Source organism: Camelus bactrianus, chromosome 30 (genome assembly GCF_048773025.1).
Source record: "Camelus bactrianus isolate YW-2024 breed Bactrian camel chromosome 30, ASM4877302v1, whole genome shotgun sequence".
Taxonomy (NCBI): Eukaryota; Metazoa; Chordata; class Mammalia; order Artiodactyla; family Camelidae; genus Camelus; species Camelus bactrianus.
Window position 1 is genome coordinate 22,218,559 of NC_133568.1, and position 22,557 is coordinate 22,241,115.

At 39.8% G+C, this 22,557-nt stretch overlaps 1 protein-coding gene across 7 annotated transcripts in view; it reads left to right on the forward strand.

Annotated features, from left to right (window-relative positions):
- CDH7 (cadherin 7) overlaps nucleotides 1-22,557 on the forward strand; it is a 120,260-nt gene that overhangs the window by 82,970 nt on the left and 14,733 nt on the right. For all 7 annotated transcript variants that reach the window (XR_012503266.1, XR_012503267.1, XM_074355142.1 and 4 more), the window contains 4 exons: nucleotides 9,666-9,802; nucleotides 11,025-11,146; nucleotides 11,783-11,900; nucleotides 14,649-14,900. Coding sequence is in view for 5 of the 7 variants with exons in the window: in XM_074355142.1 (XP_074211243.1) it covers nucleotides 9,666-9,802; nucleotides 11,025-11,146; nucleotides 11,783-11,900; nucleotides 14,649-14,900 (629 nt within the window). In the remaining 2 variants the exon portion in view is untranslated. The remainder of the gene's footprint in view (nucleotides 1-9,665; nucleotides 9,803-11,024; nucleotides 11,147-11,782; nucleotides 11,901-14,648; nucleotides 14,901-22,557) is intronic.

Sequence of the window (22,557 nt, forward strand, 5' to 3'; positions counted from 1 at the left end):
GCAACTTCAGGCTGTATGGATGGCTGTATTATTTTTAATGCAGTGATCGTATACCATTTCTAAGAGTGTAATCCGCTGTGCACTAGAGCATCTGTGAGTCACAGATGTTCAGCGGGAATAAGCCTGCCCCTGCTCCCTGTAACGCCCAGCCTTCACTGTCAGATGACTCCCGGACGTAAGCTCAGCTGCATCCCCCAAGCCCTCCTGATGTGCACAAAGTCGGACCCGGGGTTTGTCGTAGCGCCGCGTCTCTCGTGGCGTCCTGGTCTCCTTCCTCCGTGAGCCACCAGCCACGGTCCAGTTGTGGTCTTAGCCCAGCGGCTCAGGACAGTCTGACTTCTGCTGAAAGTGCTTAATATGACGCGGGGAAGGGAGAACGCTTGCGTTGAAAGCAGGGGTATGGGGAAAGAGAGACACAAATCCTAATTCAGTACTTAAAGGAGCGAGAGGATTTAAGAAAATTTTGACTTATTGTCTTGATACTTTTATCTTTTTTAAAATTTTTTCTTCACCCATCCCATTGTGTATCATCCTGTTAAAGCCTTTCAGAGTAAATATTTCACTTTTTATAGTATTTTACTTCGAAAACATACAGAATTACATACTAACTTAGGGAAGGAGAGAGAGTGGGACCAAGGGGGCCGTGACTTGAGTTAGTGCTGCAATGAGTTTCACGTGGGCTCCCTGAAGCGCAGAGGTGGGACGGGCCAGCGGCTGAACTCTACTGATTTTGGAGGTGATTTTCCAGGTTTTTAATCAATAAAAGAGCAGCTGGCCAGCAGGGGATGTCTGCCTCGTGTTCATCTTCTTAAAACCCATAAACGTGACCTGAAAGTTCAGGTTAGTACTTCTTACATCCTTTTCTAGTCTCTAAACCTCACAAACAGAGACTTTGTTCAAAGTTATTTTGTGTGTATGTGTGTATGAATATTTCTTTGGCTTTTGTAAAATTTACTTCTTGACTTAGATTTTATGCTTGTATTCTTGAAACGTTACTTGCCACTGTTTTTCACAAGGCCAGCACAATCACTTAGCCTGCCCATTCACGGTATCTGTACGAGGCCAGGCTCCCTGAGTCGTGTAGTGGGGTGAGCTGATGAGTGCTCCCAGACGCACACGTTCGCTGCAGGACTGGCTCTCTTCCCAGCTCTGCTGTTCGCTGCGTGTCCTCGGAGATGTCACTTAGCCTCCTGAGTTTCCATATAACCCAGTAAAAAGGAAAACCAGGACTTATCTCTGCTTCAGCCCAGGTTTTTTTTCAAGATTAAGTCAGAAAGGTAAAATAACTGATGCTGTAAACTGTCCATCACGGCTTCAGTATTAGGAAGCATTATCATCACACATTGCTGTGATTATCGTGTATTGTTTTCATGCCGTTTTTATTTCAAGGTCAATGAAGTCAATGAAGGGAGACATATTTTACAAGTAGCTGCATTAGCTGAAGGTTTTGTACTCATATATTTTCCAACATGTGGAAAATATTACATAGTCGTTTAATGGACATAAACGTGTGTTTGCACTGGGTATTCAAGTAACTCAGAACGTGAGCCTGCCTTGAGCAGATGCTGGGGGACGAGTGGGTCACACAGTCTGAGAGGTCCTAGGAAAGTGAATCTCCAGATGGAGATGGAACTGAAGGCTCTCAGAGTCGTGTGAAGACTCACAGTTGTATGCTTTGTGCTTCTCCACCCTCAGAAATATTGTAGTTCTTAGAGGAATGGGAAAGCAGTATTTGTTTTGTTGTAATTGTTTAAAATTAGGCGAATAGAATTTGGACTGTAAAACAGTATAGGAAGTTGGATAATTAGTGTTTGCATTCACTGACATTCTTCGTGGTGTAATACTCAACTCTAGCATCTGCCATTTACCCTGGGACTCTTTACTGATATGGGCAAGAGATTAGAATTCTAGAGGGAAATACATTTACTTGCCTCCAGCAAGGTCAGTTGAGATCTTCCCACATTATCCATGCCTTGCCCAGCACGCGTGCATGCGCTCACGCACACACACACACACACACACACACACATATACATATATATATATATACACTTTTTTTTTTTACCTGCTCCACTGAAATACCAACTAAAAGCTCTGTGCACCTGCCCTTTCCTTAAAAGAAGATATGGGCTTCTCCATCACTGTTGGAACCTTACCACTTGGACTGTTTAGAAGTGTAGTAACAATAGGTTGAAAGGTTAAATGAACCCAGAGCCCAGCGATAGGTCAGCATATAACCCCTTTGTGAAATGTCACATCTTCATTACAGCTTGCCTGCCTTCTAGAGAGCTTACCTGCCATTTCATTACACTTTGTCTTCCTCTTTTCTGATATGGAAACTGGAAGCCAACACTGGAAATGAGGTGCTACTTGAGATTACTTAGGAAAAAAAGAAGAGAATTTTTGAAAGCAGAAGTGGGTAATTGAGGGCCCACATGGTTCTGGCTTTTTGTTTTTAGGTAGTTGCTTACCATTTCAGGTAAATTTTGGTCTCAACTACCCACTATCAGGCTTTATGTATTGAACTTGGAAGGACAGATTGGGTTCCACTGATTCTAATCATCTTTCTGAATGACAGAAACTTCACTTCTGTAACTTTGTCATCAGTAAGGTGGTAAAAACTGTAAGAACAGCCTTGAGTCTAGAGGACTATTGATTCCCCATGTCAGTATCCGTAGACCAATCGATGAATCAACATACGTTGATTAAGAACCTGCTTTGTGCGCACCTCTGGGGAGAGTGCTGACGGGAAAGACAAAAATGAATAAAACATTTCCTCTGACTTCAGGGAACGTACAGTCTGGGTGAAGAAATAAGATCCCATAAAAGTTCAACAATACAAGGGGGGAAGGTGCCAGAGCTGTCCCGTGGCAAATTGTGAGATAAATACCAGTAATCGCTCTGAGTTCACTGGACGTGAGCCCTCATCTGAAGGACTGATTGCATAAGCTGGGCTTTGAGGGAGGGCAGGATTCGGACAAGCCAAAAAAAATTACGTAAGGTCTGTTTATGTTTTATGTCGGCCCGGCCTGCGAGTCTAGTGCTATGTTATGAAATCAGCACATCGATTTCTGGAGGCAGCACAGTAAGCCCGAAGTCCTTCTGCTTCAAATAGCCCTTCTGCTTCAAATAGCCAGGGAACTGAAACATGGCATTATTACAAATAAGATGAGATGTGAGGGGTGATTCAGAAGTAAAAGAGATCATTTTCAGTTCTAGCAATCTAAATACAAAACTCTAGGTGTATTTATTATAGGGGTGATAATAATGTTTACCTGCAGGCTCTTCTGGCATCCCCGGCATGGTATGTCCTCAGACCAAAGTGATACAATTGTATCAGATGCTGTGTTAGGCAGTGTGGTAGTATGAGCACATGCGGGGGGGTTGAATGATTCGGTGTGTATTTTTAAGTAGCTTGTATACATGCCTGTATTTCTACATATTATTTTACTCTGAATTATTTGTGATTGTCTCACAGAATGAAAGGGAAAGTTGAACAGCCAGTCTTCAGAAAAGAGAGGAGTGAGGTTTCTCTAGAAATACAAGTATCAAAAGTAAGCAGTCTCTTCTGAATGCGGCTGTAGGGTGAACTGCTGGGAACTCTCCACCTTTTTTTCCCCCCTTCTCCTGGCTCTCTGTTTAAGGTTCACATTTCTTGGAAAGTGTTTTTGGTCTGTCTTAGGACGAGTGTCTCTCTCTTGCCCAGGAAGCTCTGGGCGTCTACATTGTGAGTCCCCTCCAGATTGCATGAGATTGGGAAGGTCAGAATCCCCAAAGGAAAACTGAGTTGCCGTCATCAGAAAAAGGGGATGAGGATGCAGACAGTGGCATCGCTACGTACTGAACTCAGTAGTTTAGTGTGAAGTAATTTATTTCTCATTAAAGCCCTGTAAGGCAAGCATTAACATTCCCTTGTTTAAATAAACATGGCCCCAGTCACATAGTTAGAAAATATGGTTCCAGGATTTTAGCAAATTTTGTATCAAAACCTGTACAGTGCTGGCAGCAACACACATGCCTACATTTCTTAAGAGATTAAGGTTTCAACTCAAGTGATGCAACTATTTCTGTTTATCAGATTTGTTGCTTATTTTAATTTTTTTTATTGGAGTACCGTCAGTTACTGTGTCAAATTTCTCATGTACAGCAGTGTCCCAGTCATGCATATACATACGTATATTCGTTTTCATGTTTTTTTCATTAAAGGTTATTATAAGATATTGAACATAGTTCCCTGTGCTATATAGCAGAAACTTTTAAAATCTATTTTTACATATAGTGGCTAACATTTGTAAATCTCAAACTTCTAAAGTTATCCCTTCCTACCCTCTTCCCCCCAGTAACCAAAAGGTTATTTATTATGTCTGCAGGTATGTTTCTGTTTTGGGGATGAGTTCATAGTGTCCTTCTTTTTTTTTCTTTTTTTTTTTTTTTTAGATTCCACATATGAGTGATGTCATATGGTCTTTTTCTTTCTCTTTCTGGCTTACTTCACTTAGAATGACTATATCTAGATCTATCCATGTTGCTGCAAATGACATTATTTTTATGGCTGAATAGTATTCCATTGTATAAATATACCACAACTTCTTTATCCAGTCATCTGTCGATGGACATTGAGGTTGCTTCCATGTCTTGGCTATTATATATAGTGCTGCTATGAACATTGAGGTGCATGTATCTTTTTCAAATTAGAGTTCCCTCTGGATATATACTCAGAAGTGGGATTGCTGGATCATAAGGTAAGTCTATTTTTATTTTTCTGAAGAATCTCCATACTGTTTCCATAATGGCTGCACCAAGCTACATTCCCACCAGCAGTGTAGGAGGGTTCCCTTTTCTCCACACCCTCTCCAGCATTTATCGTTTGTGGGCTTTGATGCTTATTTATTACATTATCTTTGCCAGCTGGGGAGTAGCACTGATACGTTTGTGTTAATCTAGCCTCACCCACCTGCGTATCCTGTTTATGGATCTGACATGCGTGTCAGTAGCGGGGTGATAGGTATGCTACTTGTGAACATGAAGACCGTTTTAATCGACCTCCATAGCTTATCCAGCAGCAGCACTGATAACTAGAGGCATTTATTAGGGGACTCATTTTGTTGCAGATGTGCGGAACACTGAGGACACACACATGTATAAGATGTGGTCCCAACCCACTCATTGTGTAGCTGTAGGAGAGATCTTATGTGAAAACTTATTTTTAAAAATCCAGGGTTCAACCTGGAAATGAGAAACCATCTTGTAAAGTTTTTCCTCATTTTGCAGATGAAGAAACAGAAGAGGACAGATGGTGAATGAAAAGCCCAAATTAGTACATTAGGTTTGTTGTGGGGTCATGGCTATAAATATTGCCTCTCAGTGCCCAGTCTGTGGTTCATGGTGTGCAGCCCAAGGAACATGTAGTAAATAAAGCCCACGGGTCATACATGCTACAGGCTTTCTTAGAAAGGCATGATTTCTGATGGGACTGGGAAGGTTTGGTGCTTTAATGCTAGAAGGTTATCTCCTGGAATAGTAAGACTAAATAATTGGAAGGAGGAAAAATGGGAGTCCAGGAGGGCCAGTGTGAGGAAAAGCAGAGAAATGGAGACTCACGTGATATGATCATTAATCAGTTACTACATCCATGTGACTGCCTTAAGAGTTTTAGATGGAGCAGTGGGAAAAACATGAAAAGAGGCTCAATTCTAGAGTTGTCGGTAGCAGAGACTCAGCGCTCATCTCTAGGTAATGCGTCTTATACCAGAAGGATGGCTCAGACAGGCACAGTTCCCAATCTTGGCTCCATCAGCAACCAGCTGTGAGACTTTAAAGCCCCAGTGCTGAAATATAGCAAAAATGGTACCTGTTACCCGAGTTGGAAGTTGTGCTTGGCTGGTAGAAACAAAGCTTTAACATGAGTGAGTTAACCAATGAGAAGCCTGGAGCCAGCACTCGAAGACGGACAATTTGGCAGGATAATGTCATCAAGAGCTTGGCTTCTTACATCAGGTACTCATCACCTCGTAGTTACAAGATGGTTTTTGAATTGCTTTCCATTGCTTTCATGTCCTGGGTGAGATGGAGAGGAAGGGGCAAAAATCAAATGCCAGCTGAATTAGCAATGCTCTCCTATCCTTTGGGGAGTTTTTCAGTGATGCTCAACCAAACAACTTTCTTTTCTATCTCATTTGGTGAAACTTAGACATAAGGATGCTGCATCTGCAGGGAGGCTAGCAAGTGTAGTTTTTCAGCGGGACACATGGCTGCCTCTAATGAAAGCCGGCTTCTAGTAATAAGAATTAAGGGCATATGGATATTAGGCATGCAAATAAACGTCTCTGTCACACACGACCTCACAGAGCTGTTTTGAGGATTAGGGAAAAAATGTAAACTGTGTTTTAAATTCTCACTATATGTCGTAGGGAGGGATAGTTTTGAGGAAAGTTTAGTGAATCTGCTTTTAGATATACTGAGCTTTAGCTGAAGATGTTGCCAGCGTCTGGAGTAGTTTACGAAATGTCAGGGAAAGGACTGAGGCTGGATACTGAGACTTGGAGGTGTCCGTGTAATAAATGGATACGGCAGAAGCTTTAACTGCTGGTGCTGCGGAAATATGGAAGTGATCTCTCTCGTCGGTCACTCCGACATGCAGTGAAAGAGGACGGGTTCTTTAGGCTGTAATTTACAGAAACTAGAGGGACGCTTGTGAGAGGACACACCAGTGACTGCAGCAGATGCTGCATTAAAGAGAACTTCGGGTCATGATGAGAGAACCACCAAGCCTGTCCTTCCTGTTCAGCCTCTGACTAACTCTGGCAACTGCGTTTCTCTGTCCTTAGTCCCTTAGATGCAGAGATACAGAGTCTGCTGCTCTGAACTTTGCAGGGCCTGCTTCCTCTCTGGGCTCACTCAGCCCTCCCAGATTCCAGTTTAAAGACTCTTTGCCCCTCTCACTCTACAGAGTGCCCAGATTTTCCTTATGTTGCTTGTTCTCAGGTGACTTTATATATTAGCTCATGTCCCACACATACACTCTAGCTTTTTGCATGGTCCTGAGGCACTGGCAGAAAACAGGAACCCCTTTATGCTGGGTGATCGCACGTCCTTGTGATTAAGAAATACAGTGACCACTGTGATTGTCCTCGACAGCTTGTCTGCTTCTGGTCCTGACCAAGGTTTCCATCTCTTCTCAGGCCAGGACTTCATTCTTTCCCCACACCTGCCCCAGTTCCCTTCATCAGATGTGAGGATAGCAATTTGTTGGTTTCCTCCCAAATACTTATTATGAATTGCTGTCTTTAAAAATATTTTGTTCATGCACTATACTTCCTGAAATAGAGTTTCATGCAGGTGCTCAAGAATAACTGCTGAATGCATGAATAAGTGAACAGGAGACAATGTCAGTAATTCTCAAATCACCAATTATATATATAATAATTTATAGTATATATTACATATATATATAAATTTTTCTGTAAATCTAAAACTATTCTTGAAAAGTCTATTAATTAAAAAAAAAAAACAATAAAGCTACATTAAAAAAAAACAGAAACAAGTGAGTAGTGGCTTTGACAACATGGACGCGAAGGATGAACTTGACCCAAATGGAGGAAATTTGTTTTTTAAAATAGAAAACACACCTTTTTGATTCACCTAAAGCTGTATAGATGGAAAGGGATCTAAATCCAAGGGAAAAACATTGTTGAGAATGTCAGCAGATGGAACGTACAGCGTAAGTAGCATGGTTTGATCTGGATCTGAATGAAGACACTTTGCAATAATGCAAGGATAGTAAGTAGAGGGGATGGGGAGACGCAGCAAGATTTCTTTCTCCTCTCACATGTCGTGGAGCGCAGATCCTGGAGGTGGGGGTGAGTACGTTTTATGCTGCCATTGCCATTTTCAAGCTATTTAATTTTCCTTTCCGTTCAAAACTCTCAATTCTTTTGCAGAATGCATCATCAGACTTTACTCAAAAATCTTTCATGCTGCTATCAAGCACCAGACACCCAGTGTTCACCCGTGATTTGTTGAGGGTTTTAGTGCCCAGAGTGTTTCTTCCCACCAGCATGATGGCATGATGCTTAGTGGCTGATTCCGCGACACCCATGACCCATCAAACTCGTTAGCCTCTCATTTGCTTGGTCTTCTTGACTTCACTGATCTCTTTGCTATGATTTTGTCAGATTCTTATGAGTCTTGGCTTGTGATTCACTGCTGTTGAAAATCTACTTCAAGCATCTCATCCTGTCTGCTACCTCCCACGCCAGCAATTCTGCATCCTGATAAAGTCCTACCCCCTACTGATGCTGCCAGAATCTTCTCAGTGTCAGTCTGCCTTCTCTTACTTCCTCAGTGCTCCCTTACCAGCGTAGAGCCCGTGGACTTTCATTATCATCGCTATCCGCCTTACCTCCGTCTCCTTTCGCTGTCCAGGACTGGTTTAACCCAACCTTCTGCTTTTTATGTATCTTTGAGCCCATAGATGAGAACAGAGCAAGACACACGGATGGGATGACTGGTTTCACATTACATTGATGGACGTGAATCTCAAGGGAAGTCCACAATGCTTAGCTATTCCACTCTACTCTCCCCAGTACATATATTTTTGTCTTGTCTGAAAAATGAATTCTCTTCTCAAACCACCTTCTCCTGTCTTAGCTGATAACCTTGTCTCCTGTGCCATCAAGAAAACAGAAGCCGTCAAAAAATAACTTCTAATATTCTCCACATCCAGACACACATTACTGTGCAAAGACATTATTTATTGGTTTATGGTCAGTTTTTTCTAACGTTTTCTTCTATTTTCTCTTTTCATGTTCCTTGCATTTGTAATATAGCAGACTCTGAGGAGTTGATGCCATTTCATAATAATTGAACTACTTTGGAAACACAATTCTTTCTTAAATTGAGTGCATGTTTATCTGTTTGTTCTTTTGTTCATTTGTTTAATTGTTTGTTTTTAAATGACAGTCCTTATTTCACCCAACTAGAAAGACTGTAAGGGGCATTTGCAGGTTGTCATTAATGAGGGAAGGGTGAATTCTGTGTATTTAACCAAAAACAGCAAAATGGAATAAGAATTCAAGGGGAGAAGTAATTTTCACTAATATTTGGATAGTAGATATTTTGCAAAAAGACTTCTACACACCAAAATATTTGTGTAATTTGAGGGGTTCTACTTTGAAACATATCTGTGGAATCCGGGTCAAGACCCCTGAGTGAGAGATTTAAAAAGATAAGTATCAGTCTGGTGTTAAGACAAAAGACATTACTAAGTATATTTGAAATGGGTCAGATGTCGTGTATGTTTAGAAGGTCTACATATATTTCATTTCATCATGACCAGGGCTACTCGATCTATTGTAAATGGTTTTTAGGAGCCAACGTAATAATAAAATAAAATCGAAGTTTGTAACGGCATATTCAAGTCCACCGTGAAGGTAACTTTATTATGTTCATTTTGTACTGTTGGACAGAAGAGCAAAGAGATTACTGGCAAGTGGTTTGTGAATCAACTAGAACGCTGGTGAAATTTTACACTAGGGGTATTTTATGTAAGTATGACGGAGCATGGAGTCAGCAGAATTTGGCAGTTGGCTGTGCAATTAATGAAATAGATTTAGCAAATGATAAACATACGAGTTGACTTTTTAATTTTTTTAATATTCAATTAGGTATTCAATTGACAGAAACACAGACTTGGAGAGATACTTCAACATTGATGCCAACAGCGGAGTTATTACAACCGCCAAATCTTTGGATCGAGAGACAAATGCTGTTCATAACATCACAGTCCTCGCAATGGAGAGCCGTAAGTTGTAAGATTTAACATTAAATTAGGTTGGAAGACACTGAGAGTGGAGAAGCATCCTCTTGAGTTTATAATTTCAACTTGAATTTCATTAGGTGCTTATTTGAATTAAGCAACATTTTGAAAATCCCTAATTTCAAGCTGGGAAATACATTTATATTCACTAACTTTATTTGCTACTCACAAAGCTAATGGCAAGAAGTTACCGCAAAATAATGGGCCTGAGTTACCCTCAGAGGGCTTCTTGTTTTGTGATCGTATCTGCATTTATGCTGACAGGGAATTGGTCAAATAGCCTACACAAAATAGTAAACTGGTCTCTAACCAAGACACTCAGTTTTGTAAGTTCTGATATTGAACTAATTTTAGTCTCTGATAAGAAAAGTGTTGAAAGAACAATGCATAATTATATTGTAAGCATGTTACATACATTTATCATACAGTAAATAAACAGGGAGTATGTACATAATATATACATATATTCATACAAAAATGAGCTGTAGCATCAAAGAATATTGAAATTCATGGCTTACTTGTCACTCGTGTGTGTACGACTTTTGGATCAGAATTTCTGTTTCTCCCTTTAAAGTCTACAATATTATGACTCTGGATTTTATTTGAGGCTTGGTCATTCCCTTATTAGATTTGTGCTTTCGAGAGGTAAGCATTTTTGTTTGATTCTGATAGTTTTCAACATGGGTTTCCTAAGTAAAGCAGCATTGGTGTAACAGCTTCCCCCTGAGTACCAGCAGCCCTCGGAGAGGCTGCAGGTTCTGGTCCAGCCCCCACGGTAAAGTGAGCATCACAGCGAGCCTTGTCACACAGAGGTTTTGGTTTCCCAGTGCACGTAACAGTTACGTTTACACTCCATTATGGTCTGTTATATGTGCAGTAGCATCCTAAAAAAAAAAAGTTCACACCTTAATTAAAATACTTATTACTAAAAACGCTAACCACTATCTGAGCTTTTAGCAAGTTAGAGTAGGAACATCAAAGATCACATATAATAAAGTTTGAAATATTAGGAGAGTTATCCGGATGGGACACACAGACAGGAAGTGAGCAGGTGCTCTTGGAGAAATGGGATGATTGACTTGCTGGATGGAGGGTTGCCACAAAGCTTCAGTTGGTAAAATGCGCAGTATTTGTGAAGCACATCCAAGGGACGCACGCTAGGAACGAAGTGTGCCTGTATATGATGAAACGTTTTCCTCTCTGTTAGAGAATCCATCTCAGGTAGGACGAGGCTACGTGGCCATCACGATACTCGACATCAATGACAACGCCCCCGAGTTCGCCATGGACTACGAGACCACGGTCTGTGAGAACGCCCAGCCTGGCCAGGTGAGTGGGCGCCGGGACCCCCAGCTCCTCGGGGCTGACTTCTTTAAACCTCCCCAGCCGCCGTGGCCTTTGCAATCCTGCCAGCTTTCAGGTAAACTGTAATCGGCGTGTTTCAGCAAAATGAACACTTTGATGTGCAGCATAAACTAATATTAACTTTTAAATTCCAGTTTCAGTGGGATGATGACAATGCCTCGGGAAGAAAAGGTAATGAATGCTGTAAAAGCCGCGGTAAGCGGTTCAGGGCTGAGGCTGTTTCAGGGAGGAAGTGTGCTGAGCTCGACGGGGCTGCTTCCTCCATGACGCGGTGGCCCTACGTCCCTTTAAGTCCTAACAATTAAGTGGAGTGTGACCTCGATGAGCTTTCTTCTCATCTGTGTTGGCACTGTCTTGTGCTGTTCGCTGGCATGGAACAGTCAGCTGCTTATTCCTGCGGTTCACAAAAGTAAATTCAAATATGAATTTTGAAAAGGCCATGATGTGATTTTCAGAGCCCTTTTGAGATTGGGTTCACGCTAGGGCACCTGACCCTTCCCTCCCTGCTCATTCAGGAAGATGGATTTGTTACGAGGTGGACATTTGCTGTGTAGCAGAGCACATCAACATGCTGCCACGCTGGACTCCCTCTCTCCCCAGGTTATCCAGAAAATCAGTGCTGTTGACAAAGATGAGCCATCCAACGGGCACCAGTTTTATTTCAGCTTAACAACCGACGCAACGAATAACCACAACTTTTCACTGAAAGACAACAAAGGTAAGGTTAACTTGCGTCACCAGAGGAGGCAGCAGGTAGAAGCTTTCTCAGCAAGTACTTTTTCTCACTCAGGACTGCTGATTGTGGATTTTTTCCCCATACCAGCAAGGACATCAATTACTGGGCAGTGAGCCCCTCAAGTAATTTTTATCAATGGATTTGCTGTCATGAAAAAGAAATGGCTCCTTAAATCATTTTAGGCCTAAGTCCAAAGAGAGGGGAAGTCAGATCCATCTCTCTCTGTCTTTCCTCTGGACATTTGCTTATTTGTGTACCATCCAGGGTCTCGGATCAGTTGAGGGCCAGCCAAATGCCTTCATAAGGATGATACTCCCTACGTGTACCTTCAGGAAAATCATTGGACTTAACACATTTCAACCTAAATCAACTTACTATTTTCAATGCCAGCATCAGTTATTCTTTTATTTTTAATATAAAAATACAATCCATGCAAAATAATCGCAGATATGCTCTTGATGCCAAAAAATATAAAAAGAATAGAATCCCCTGTCATCCCCACTACCCCATGTCTCTGCTTCAAAGGTAAACACTCCTGAATGTCATTATGGAAACATTTTTACAAGCACCTGTAGGTAGATTCTGGTTTTGCTTAATTTTATATATACATATATAGATACTTACAGAGACTGTATATAGAGAATTGTAAAAACTTTTAAGGGAAGCTTGAGCACCTGCTGTTTATTATCTTAATTTTGAATATTCTTTTTCTTTCTCTCTGTATACAGAGAGAAGAGTGTTCCCCAACGATACAGAAAATGTAATTCTTCCATTTTGAACGTGTGAATCAGGTTTCAGAAACTTAGTTGTACATTTTGGCTTTGTAAGTCCAATCTGGCTCATCTAAAAAGACTTGTTCTCAGAAGGTGGACATAAGTGCTTCTGCCCGAAGCCACCACCTATTTTAGTGCAGAAAATTCAACTTTGGCCTCAGAAATTCAATCTGAAAATAATAAATTGTTCTGATCCCGCTCTCTGCTTAAAGAGAACATTGTCTTTTCCCCTTAGTAACAAAAAAGGAAGTGCACGCTCTTTGTGAGTAATCCCAAACTCTCTGACTTAATCATAGCTGGAAAGGGTAATTCTCAGCCCTTGTATTCATCCAGCACAAAGGCAGACGGGAATTCATACCGAAGAAGAGTATGAAGATTTCCCACGTGTATCATTATCCAGCGCCACCATGATGGTTGGACAGCATGGTTGCACTCAAACGGCTGGATTTTCAGGGCATTCACACAGCCACACAATAGAAACATTTCCCCAAGTCAAGCCCGGGGCTCCCTCGCCTGTAGAAACCTTGTAGGAAAGCCTAAGGTAGAGGAGGAATGAACACCAATCCATTTGCTGGCTTCCAAGCACATACAGAACGTGATGAATTTCCTAATCTCTTTCCAGAACACAGAAATACTGCTATAAATTTAAAAATCACATAAAGCAGATATTGGGCATTTTAGCACATGCTCCTCAATGTGTCATGTGTGTGTGTTATTTGATGTTAGGCGTGTTAGATTACAAATCAAAACTTTAAAAAAACCTTTGCGTATCCCATCATAAATAGGGATAGTATCTGAATGGTTGGGAGGTGGAAACGTAGGGGCGATGTGTTTGTTAATCCCATAGAAACACGCTCATGACAGTATCCTTCCACAACTCCTGGGGTACTTTTTTAATGAACACCTCTCGAATTCATTTTAAAATAAAAGATTTGTTTACATAAAAACCTACCAGCTGGAATCTGAAAATCAAACTCTCTCCTTCCTGCCACATCTGTAAGTGCAGTGTGCTTGCTGCGGTGTTTGAGAGAGCATGGATTTCAGCTTGGCTCTTTCGTTAGTCTTGTTAATTCTTTCATGATAACACTGGATAAATATCTTTTTGACAGCTTGGAAAGGAGATACATACTTAAGAAAACAAACACTGGATGAAACTGTGGTCCTGGTGGTCCTTCTTTTCCATTATATTTTCATGAATTGCTGTAAATTTAAAAGAATCACATAAATTCCATAATTAATTAACTAGACAAATTATTAGATTAAAAATCTATTTCTGATATAGAAATCACAGTTATGTGAAACAGACTTATTATTGATCACTGCTATAAGTTTCATAATTGCTATAATTGTTTAAATGGGATGGAATATTAAATATAAACTAAATCCAAATGACCTATTTTATCACTGAGAAAATGTTTACATACAGGGTGTTTTGGTAAGGCTGTGTACCAACATGGATCTTAAAAAATTATATAATAATTCCTCTTGAATATCTCTGCATACTCATTTTAATTTAAACTAGAGTTTAGTATTTTACTTGTTTCTATATTGAGCTGGGAACTTGTTAAAGAAAGGATGGGTTGGAAGTTTTACCTATGCTATCTGAGGACTGCAGAAATATATAACCTGTTTTTTTTTTATCATCCTCTCTATAAGGATATGGTTTGAATTTCAAGATCAGTAAGAAGGTATACTATATGTAATTTTTACAGAGTTGCAGGTAATACAATAAATGATGTATAAACACTTTCCTACTTAGTTTTACTTTATAACTGTTTCTTTGGTTGTAACTGGTAGCACTTTGTAAGTGTAATAAGGTGTATTCAAATGAACCAATATTTGGAAATATGGCTTTCTGCCAAAAAGAAGCTAAATGGAGTGACTTAAACTAGATACAGTTTGGCAGGACAGATTCCATCAGCAATCTTGTGTTGCACATCTGCTTCCTTTATCCTAGACAACACAGCCTCAATTCTCACCAGGAGAAATGGCTTCCGGAGACAGGAGCAGTCTGTGTATTACCTGCCAATCTTCATCGTGGACAGCGGATCGCCCTCCCTCAGCAGCACCAACACCCTTACCATCCGTGTCTGCGACTGTGACGCCGACGGGGTAGCCCAGACCTGCAACGCAGAAGCCTACGTCCTCCCTGCTGGCCTCAGTACCGGAGCCTTGATCGCAATACTGGCCTGCGTCCTGACGCTGCTCGGTAGGTACTGCTTAAGCGCCTGCGCTGTGAGCATCGATCATGACTTCTCTTTTCTGTTCCTTTTCATCCCTTTTGAGAACACATGCAAATATTCTAATCCCTGGTATTTTGCTCAGAGAGCAGTCTGTGATCAGCAGCCACACTTTCCAGTGGCGTATTTAAAATACAACTTAGGAAAATGATCAATTTCATTTTAAAAACAGCAGTGAAGGTAAATGGCTGATGTTTAAAATTGAATTTTTTTCAAGATTAAAAAAAAATTTACCCTATCCCCCAGCTCTTTGCTTTAGATTACTCTGCAGGGGAGTTATATTAGACTAGAGAGAATCTTTTTCTGTGTTGTTCTGATAATAGGCATATTTTAGAAATGATGGCCTTGAGTGAAGTATGTAATATTTAATTTCTTTAAAAAAAGACCTGAAACAAATATGGTATAATGTTAAGATTTGATAAAGCCAGATGGTAAGACACGAATGTGCTTTATACTAGTTTCTGTTCTTGCCTGTGTGTTTGAAATACATCATAATAAAAAGACCAATGAATATGGGAGCTTAAAAAAAAAAAGAAATGGCTTTATATCCCACTTCTTTTCAGAAAAGATTTAAGGTGGATTTGATCATTACTTGCAAATTTCAAAAGACTGAAATTTCAGCAGTGCAAAATTTCCCAAGAATTAACATATTTAATTGTACTTTTCCATGATTATTTTATTATGTGGTTAAATTAGATTTATAACTCATAGTAGAATTGCAGTTTTATAAGAGATTATGCAGCATCCTTTTAAAAACTGGGAGGCATCCAACATTGGTACTGGGTAATGGGTGTATTCCTTAACTGCATCCAGTGAAAGCACCGTATAACTTTCTACAGCAAGGACAGCAGGCATCTAATACTGCGTCTGAGGCTGTGCTGTTATGTGTTCTTGGGGTTCAGTATAATTTGTAAATCCATTTATGTTTTTGTAAAAGAATTTAGCAATGCGAGTCATAATTGTATGATGTTTAAAAACAAGATTTATGGAATTAGGTAAAATTTAGCTTTTATTACTGCCTCCAACATACACTAGTTCTTCACTAGGGGAATATTCATTCTTCTAAGGCTAGCTTCCTTTTTTTTTTTTTTTTTAACAGCACAGTGTCCCAATCATGCATATACATACATATTTCGTTTTCATATTCTTTTTCATTAAAGATTATTACAAGATATTGACTAAAGTTCCCTGTGCTATTCAGAAGAAAAATTTTAAATCTATTTTTTTATATAGTGGCTAACATTTGTAAATCTCAAACTCCCAAATCTATCCCTTCCCACCCTCTTTCCCCAGTAACCATAAGATTGTTTCTGTTTTGTACATGAGTTCATTAGTGTCCTCTTTTTTTAGATTCCACATATGAGTGGTATCATAGGGTATTTTTCTTTCTGGCTTACTTCACTTAGAATGACGATCTCTAGGTCCATCCATGTTACTGCAAATGGCATTTTAATTTTTTATGGTTGAGTAGTATTCCATTGTATAAATATACCACAACTTCTTTATTTAGTCATCTGTCGGTGGACACTGAGGTTGCTTCCATGTCTTGGCTATTGTAATAGTGCTGCTATGAACATTGGGGTGCGTGTGTCTTTTTGAATTAAGAGTTCCCTCCGGATATATGCCCAGGAATGGGATTGCTGGAACATAAATAAGTCTATTTTTAGTTTTTTGAGGAATCTCCATACCGTTTTCCATAGTGTAGGAGGGTTTCCTTTTCTCCACAGCCTCTCCAGCATTTATCATTTGTGGACTTTTGAATGATGGCCCTTCTGACTGGTGTGAGGTGATACCTCATTGCAGTTTTGATTTGCATTTCTCTGATAATTGGCAATGGTGAGATTTTATCATGCATCTGTTGGCCATTTGTATGTCTTCATTGGAGAATTGCTTGTTTTAGGTCTTCTGCCCATTTTTGGATTGGTTTTTTGTTGTTATTAAGTTGTATGAACTGTTTATGTATTCTGGAAGTTAAACCTTTGTCACTTGTATCATTTGCAAGTATTTTCTTCTATTCCATAGGATGTCGTTTTGTTTTGCTTATGATTATGCTGTGGAAAGCTTGTAAGTTTAATTAGGTCCCATTTGTTAATTTTTGTTTTTATTTCTATTGGCTGGGTAGACTGCCCTAGGGGAACATTGCTGAGATTTATGTCGGATAATATTTTGCCTATGTTTTCTTCTGGGAAGTTTATTGTGTCTTGTCTTATCTTTAAGTCTAAGGCTAGCTTCTTAATTTACAAGGGGAAAGTAATTGTTGTGAAAATTAAATGAGAATTCATGTGCCGGCCATTTAGTAAACATTCAATAAATTTTAAGTGTTATTGATAAAGCAAGTTCTCAATCTGTTAACCAAGCTAAGACCTACTTACTAATACACTTAACTTCGATTTTTTTATATGAGATCATTTATCTTCTATAACTTCAGCTAACCAAATACATCCAGAAGGGAATAAACTATTTTTTTTTATATAGCTTCACACAGATGGCCAAAACTTTTAGAAATTCATTAGAGGTGGCAAGTAATTCCAGTGAAAGTCTGATTAGAATCCAAGGGTTTTGAAAAAGATGGAACCATCGCAACTACTTACTATTGCTCTGTCATAATAAGATGTAAATCATGTGTTTATCTTATGGTAGCTGAATAATCCAGACAGGAAGATAAACGTTTTCCTTTGTATTTAAAATGACAGTATCTTTAGCGCAAAAGCATAGAATCAGAAAAAATGAGCACATAGAGATGGTGTGTGCGTGACTGTTTTTGAAAAGAACTTGACCAGTTTATCACAGGATCATACCTTATTTCAAAGGAGAGATAAAATTGTACTCCCTAGACTTTAATTCTACCCAACAGTTAAGTAACTTCTTGATTTTTTTTTAAAAGGGTGTCTCTCTTAGAAAATCCTTCCACCTCTGACCTAGGCGTTCTTTGCAGTTTAGGTTCCTTGATGATTCTAGTTACTTAAGAACCATCACCTCTCAGTTACCAAAAGTGAGTGAAATCGACCTTTATTAGACTACGTTCTTGTACATGATCTGTATGAGTGTGTACATACATACATGCATCTCAAGGTAAATTTATAGGTTTGGGGGATTTTGATCAAAATTTAGTTAAGTGTGGCTACTCTTTTTGTTTCATTTGAGCATTTTCCTTATATAGACACCAGAGTTGAAATTTGATCCTTAGGAGTGAAGGAAGCATTTCTAAGTCCTGTATTTTATTTGTTTTTGTAAACTTAAGGAAACATTTAAAAAATAAGTCAAAATGGAGCCTATTGTACGGAAATATTTGGAACCAAGGGCTTCTGTCTAATCATCAGTGTGTTCAGATGTTAACATTTCACAGTTCAGAAGTTGGTCTCTTTGCCCCTGATTTCCTAAGTCTTTGGAATCTGATAACCAGGACTGTCTACTCTTTCGGTTCTGTCTCCTCTGTTAGAGGCTCTGAAGCCAGTACTCGGCGGGGTGTGGATGGGGTGCCCCACCTGGCATGGGACCTTCCAATGCACAGAGGACTCGTTCTTTACAACACCTCAAGAAGTGGTGTGAATCTTACTTCTAATTCTATCAGAATTTGTAACTCAATCCTCCGCAGGCTTCTGAACAAATATTGCTAGAAGAAAAGCAAGGTAAAGAGAAAAGGTGACAAGGGGGCAGAATCTGACAATCAAGTTCAATGTCTAAATGAAATGGGGGAATCATCTCCCATCCTGCCTCACCAGTCAGCCCCCAAGTACTGTCAGTTTTAGGTTGATTCTTGAATCTGTATCTTCCTTTCCCTTGATGTCACACCTGATTTTTGTCCAGGGTCCATCTTTCCCCTCCTGAATTAAGGCAATTTACTCAGTCTCCATCAGCTCTGATCCAGCAGTACCACACAGAGAGTAAGCTTTTTAAAAGCAAATGTGACGTGCCCCAGCTTAAAATAAGATTTCCATGGCTCCCCATCATTTCCAGACTAGAATTACCTTCCTTCTGACCTGACTACTCGCCCCCAGTTCAGTCTTCTCTCTGCACTCCCAGTGCACTTGCTCCGAGTCGCACAGCTGCTCTTCCCCAGGCTCCCCCTGGTGTGCTGCACCTCCTCTTCCTTGCCTTGCTCCTTCTGCCTGGAATACCTCTCCCCGGCGCCTACAAGGGGAACTCCTTTTTGTATTCAAGACTTGCGTCCTTTGCCTGTGAGCCCAAGGCGGGCGGTGTTCCTACAGGCCCCATAACACCAGTGCAACGTGGCTGATTGGTTTCATTAGTTTGTCTCCTTGTCTGTCTCGTCCGGTAGACTCCTGCTTCTGGAGGCAGGGGCCGAGCATATCCACCATTGTATATGTAGCATCTCGCAAAATGCTGACCTGACACAGAGACGGCATGTGCTGCATGCCTGGGTGTACTCGTTAGTAGAAAAGAACGTCTGATTTGGTCATCACCTGTAAGTAGTATTCCCATGTGACCTAGACTTTCCCATTTCATAACAATCTACAGTTTAAGATCCAGCCTATTTCTGTCATTTCTTTTTTGGAGAATGGATATGACACAGGTTAAGAGCATTTAAATTATATTTTTGGTTTAATAACCCTGGAGTTAGATACAGGCTCAAGAGGAAAATAATATGATTTTTAGAATCCATCTAGAGAAAATATTGCAGTAGAGATTTCAAGGATACTTTGTTAAGTTCAACTTTTCAGTTAAAAATGCTATTTTGATATCTAATTTACCTCAATCATACACCTGAATTTTATTAATTACAAATCTTTACCCTTCATGACTATGAATAATAGAGTGGGTTCATAAGTAAAAGTTCAGTTTTTGGCCTTTTGTTACCAGGAATCTGCATACATCTGATTCTGCAGCACACAACAGGTCCAGACAAAATGATAAGTTGACTTCTCTCATCTTTTAAATCTTTGCTTAGATGTTATTTCCCATGACATCCATCTGTGAGCACAAGCAGACTGCACTAGCACCCCTGTATTTTTCCTACCATTTCAGTTTTTAAAACAAATTATTTCTCTGCCTGAAACATTTTAGTAGCATCAGATATACTTACATAAAATCCAAATGTTCTTTACAGCCCGCAAAGCAAGGCAAGCTCTGACACCTGCTTACCTCTCTGTGGTTCTCCACTCACCCAGTAGGAAGAGCCACATGGCCTCGCTCTCAAATGTGCCTCCCTATTTCTGAAACATGCTTCCTGCATCTCTTCACCTGCTGGACTCATACTTTCCTTGATGCCCCAGCTCAGCGTTACCTTCTCAGAGGGAAGATCCTTACCCACTGATTAAATTACCCCTTCACACTTGTGATTCTTTATCATGAAACCTGTGTGTTTCCTATGTGACACATTTCACATTTAGTAAATACGTTTCCATTGCTCAAATATAAAAGGACCCTGAGAGTAATGATCTTAATATTTCTCTTTTTTAAACCAATATATTCTCAAGGCCTAGTGCAAGACATGCAGGAGGAAGAAGGATTTGGGGAGGAAATCAGTGAACAGTACGTATCACACTCTACTGCTAGTTTAACCTCCTTTGTTAATACATTTTACACCCATCAGCGATAGGCCTCGCATCTCTACTAGTCATTATTCTACCATCCAATAAATGGAATAGATGTCAAGTACATTAAATTAATAAGGGTTATCAAAGTCACATGTGTGTGAGTGGTAAAAGTGCATGTTTCTTTCTGGGCACCAGTTATATGATTCAGATTTAAGCAAGACCCCCAAGAAGATGGGAACTGATTTGTATAATTATAGAAATTCACAAAAATGACATTTAACACAATCAGATAGTGCTTATTATATGTAGCACTATTTAAACACTATAAAAAATATAAACTCAATCTTCATAAAGTTACTACGAGGTATTTCCTTTGAGGTAAGTATTATTAATCTGCAGTTTGGAGAAGAGGCAGGGCGAGGGGGGAAAACATCTCACCTAAGTTCACACGTCCAGTAAACAGAGAAGCAGGGATTTAAAGTCAGTTAGGGTCTTAAATAGGCAGGGAGGTGGGTGCACACGCCAAGGGTTAGAATATGTAAGGACTGGCTGACTGAGGTGGTGGGGTGAGCAGGAGGTGAAGACAGGAAGTGAGGAAGCTGGAGACAAAGTGATCTGGAAGCTTCTGGTTTGAGTATTCCTTTGAGAAAAAAGGTACAAGCTACAAAACAAACTAGAGGAAAGTTAATAATGAGCGTAAGTCTGGAAACTTTAAACGTTATGTGGGGAGAAGATAGTGGAGCAAAAAGTTGTAGCAGTAAAAGAAGTGTAACAAATGATAAAAATGATAAGTAACATTTATGAAGCATTTACTATATCTTGAGAAGTCCATGCATTTTTATTATCAGTCAAAATTGTGAGTAGTCATTTATAAACATGCTCTGGTTATCCAGAGGCATACACGGAAGATTTAGAGGTCAGTCAGCAGCAGCTGCCACAGAGGAGGGTTTCACTGAGCAGCCCAGGAAGTGTTGGGTGAAAAGGCAAGAACACGAGAAGGAACGTAGGGAAGATTCACCACAGGTACTGCTCAGAAAAGAGCAGCCCCCAAACGAGCCGTGACGTGAGAAAAGTGAGTGAAACATTTTAAATGGCCTCAAAAAGCCACAGAACAGTCTGCTGAACTAGCTCAAGAAAACCTGCCCCTGTTGTGTCCTCTGGTTCAGTTCTGTGTCAGATATGACGTGTGTTTTCTAACAAAGTGCTGAAAAGCACCCACTGGATTTGGCAAATGTCGAGGTCTTAGGTAGCCTTCATCTCCAGGGGATGACGTAGAAAAAATGCCATTCTCTGGTTTAGGAGCAAACAGGATCTAAGAATGTGGAAAGGTGGTCACTTTTACAAAAAAGGGAAGCCAATAAATTAACTGATTGTAGGTGAAGACAAATTCTTGACTAGAAATTCCCATTTGCCGACTTCGCTGTTTTTTGACGAGAGTACAGAGCTTGGTGGAGGAGGTGGGGGGAGTTGGAAACTGACACTGAAAGGGGTGAGGATGTTTCTCTACATGGTGGTCTCTGATCGGAAGCCACCAACTCAAGATAAAAAGAAAACGAGTGAAACTTTATTAGTGACAAATAGAGAAAATTAGCAGATTGTTAGTAACATTAATGCAAATCAACAGGATCAAAGAACAGCAAAGAGTTTTGAAAAATAGAAAGTTGTTAAAAAAGCTAAATTCTACTTGTCCATTGATATGGATAATTGTTCATAATAAATTACTGAACTTGTGTTCTGACTGTGCTGGCAGATTGTTCACGCAGGTTTTTAGTTGCACCTAATAAATACAGTAATAATTGTAGCATAGTAGCTGTTTCACTGTCCAACATGTCATTTGGTAATAAAACCTCCTACTGTAAGAGTAGGATACCTTCAGACCATATGCAACTAAGATTTTACTAGTGTATCTGAATCTTTTGTTCAGGTCAGCCATCCAAAAGAAATACATCGTGATTCACAAGTGTGAACCACACGTGTAATTTTTAATTTTCAAGGAATCTCATTAGCAAAAAATTTTTTAAAAAGTGAAAAATACTAATATTTAATGTGGTATAAACTATCGGAATTTTAACATGTAATCAATAAATATATTTTACTTGAAAAAATTAAATCTTCAGCATCACACGTA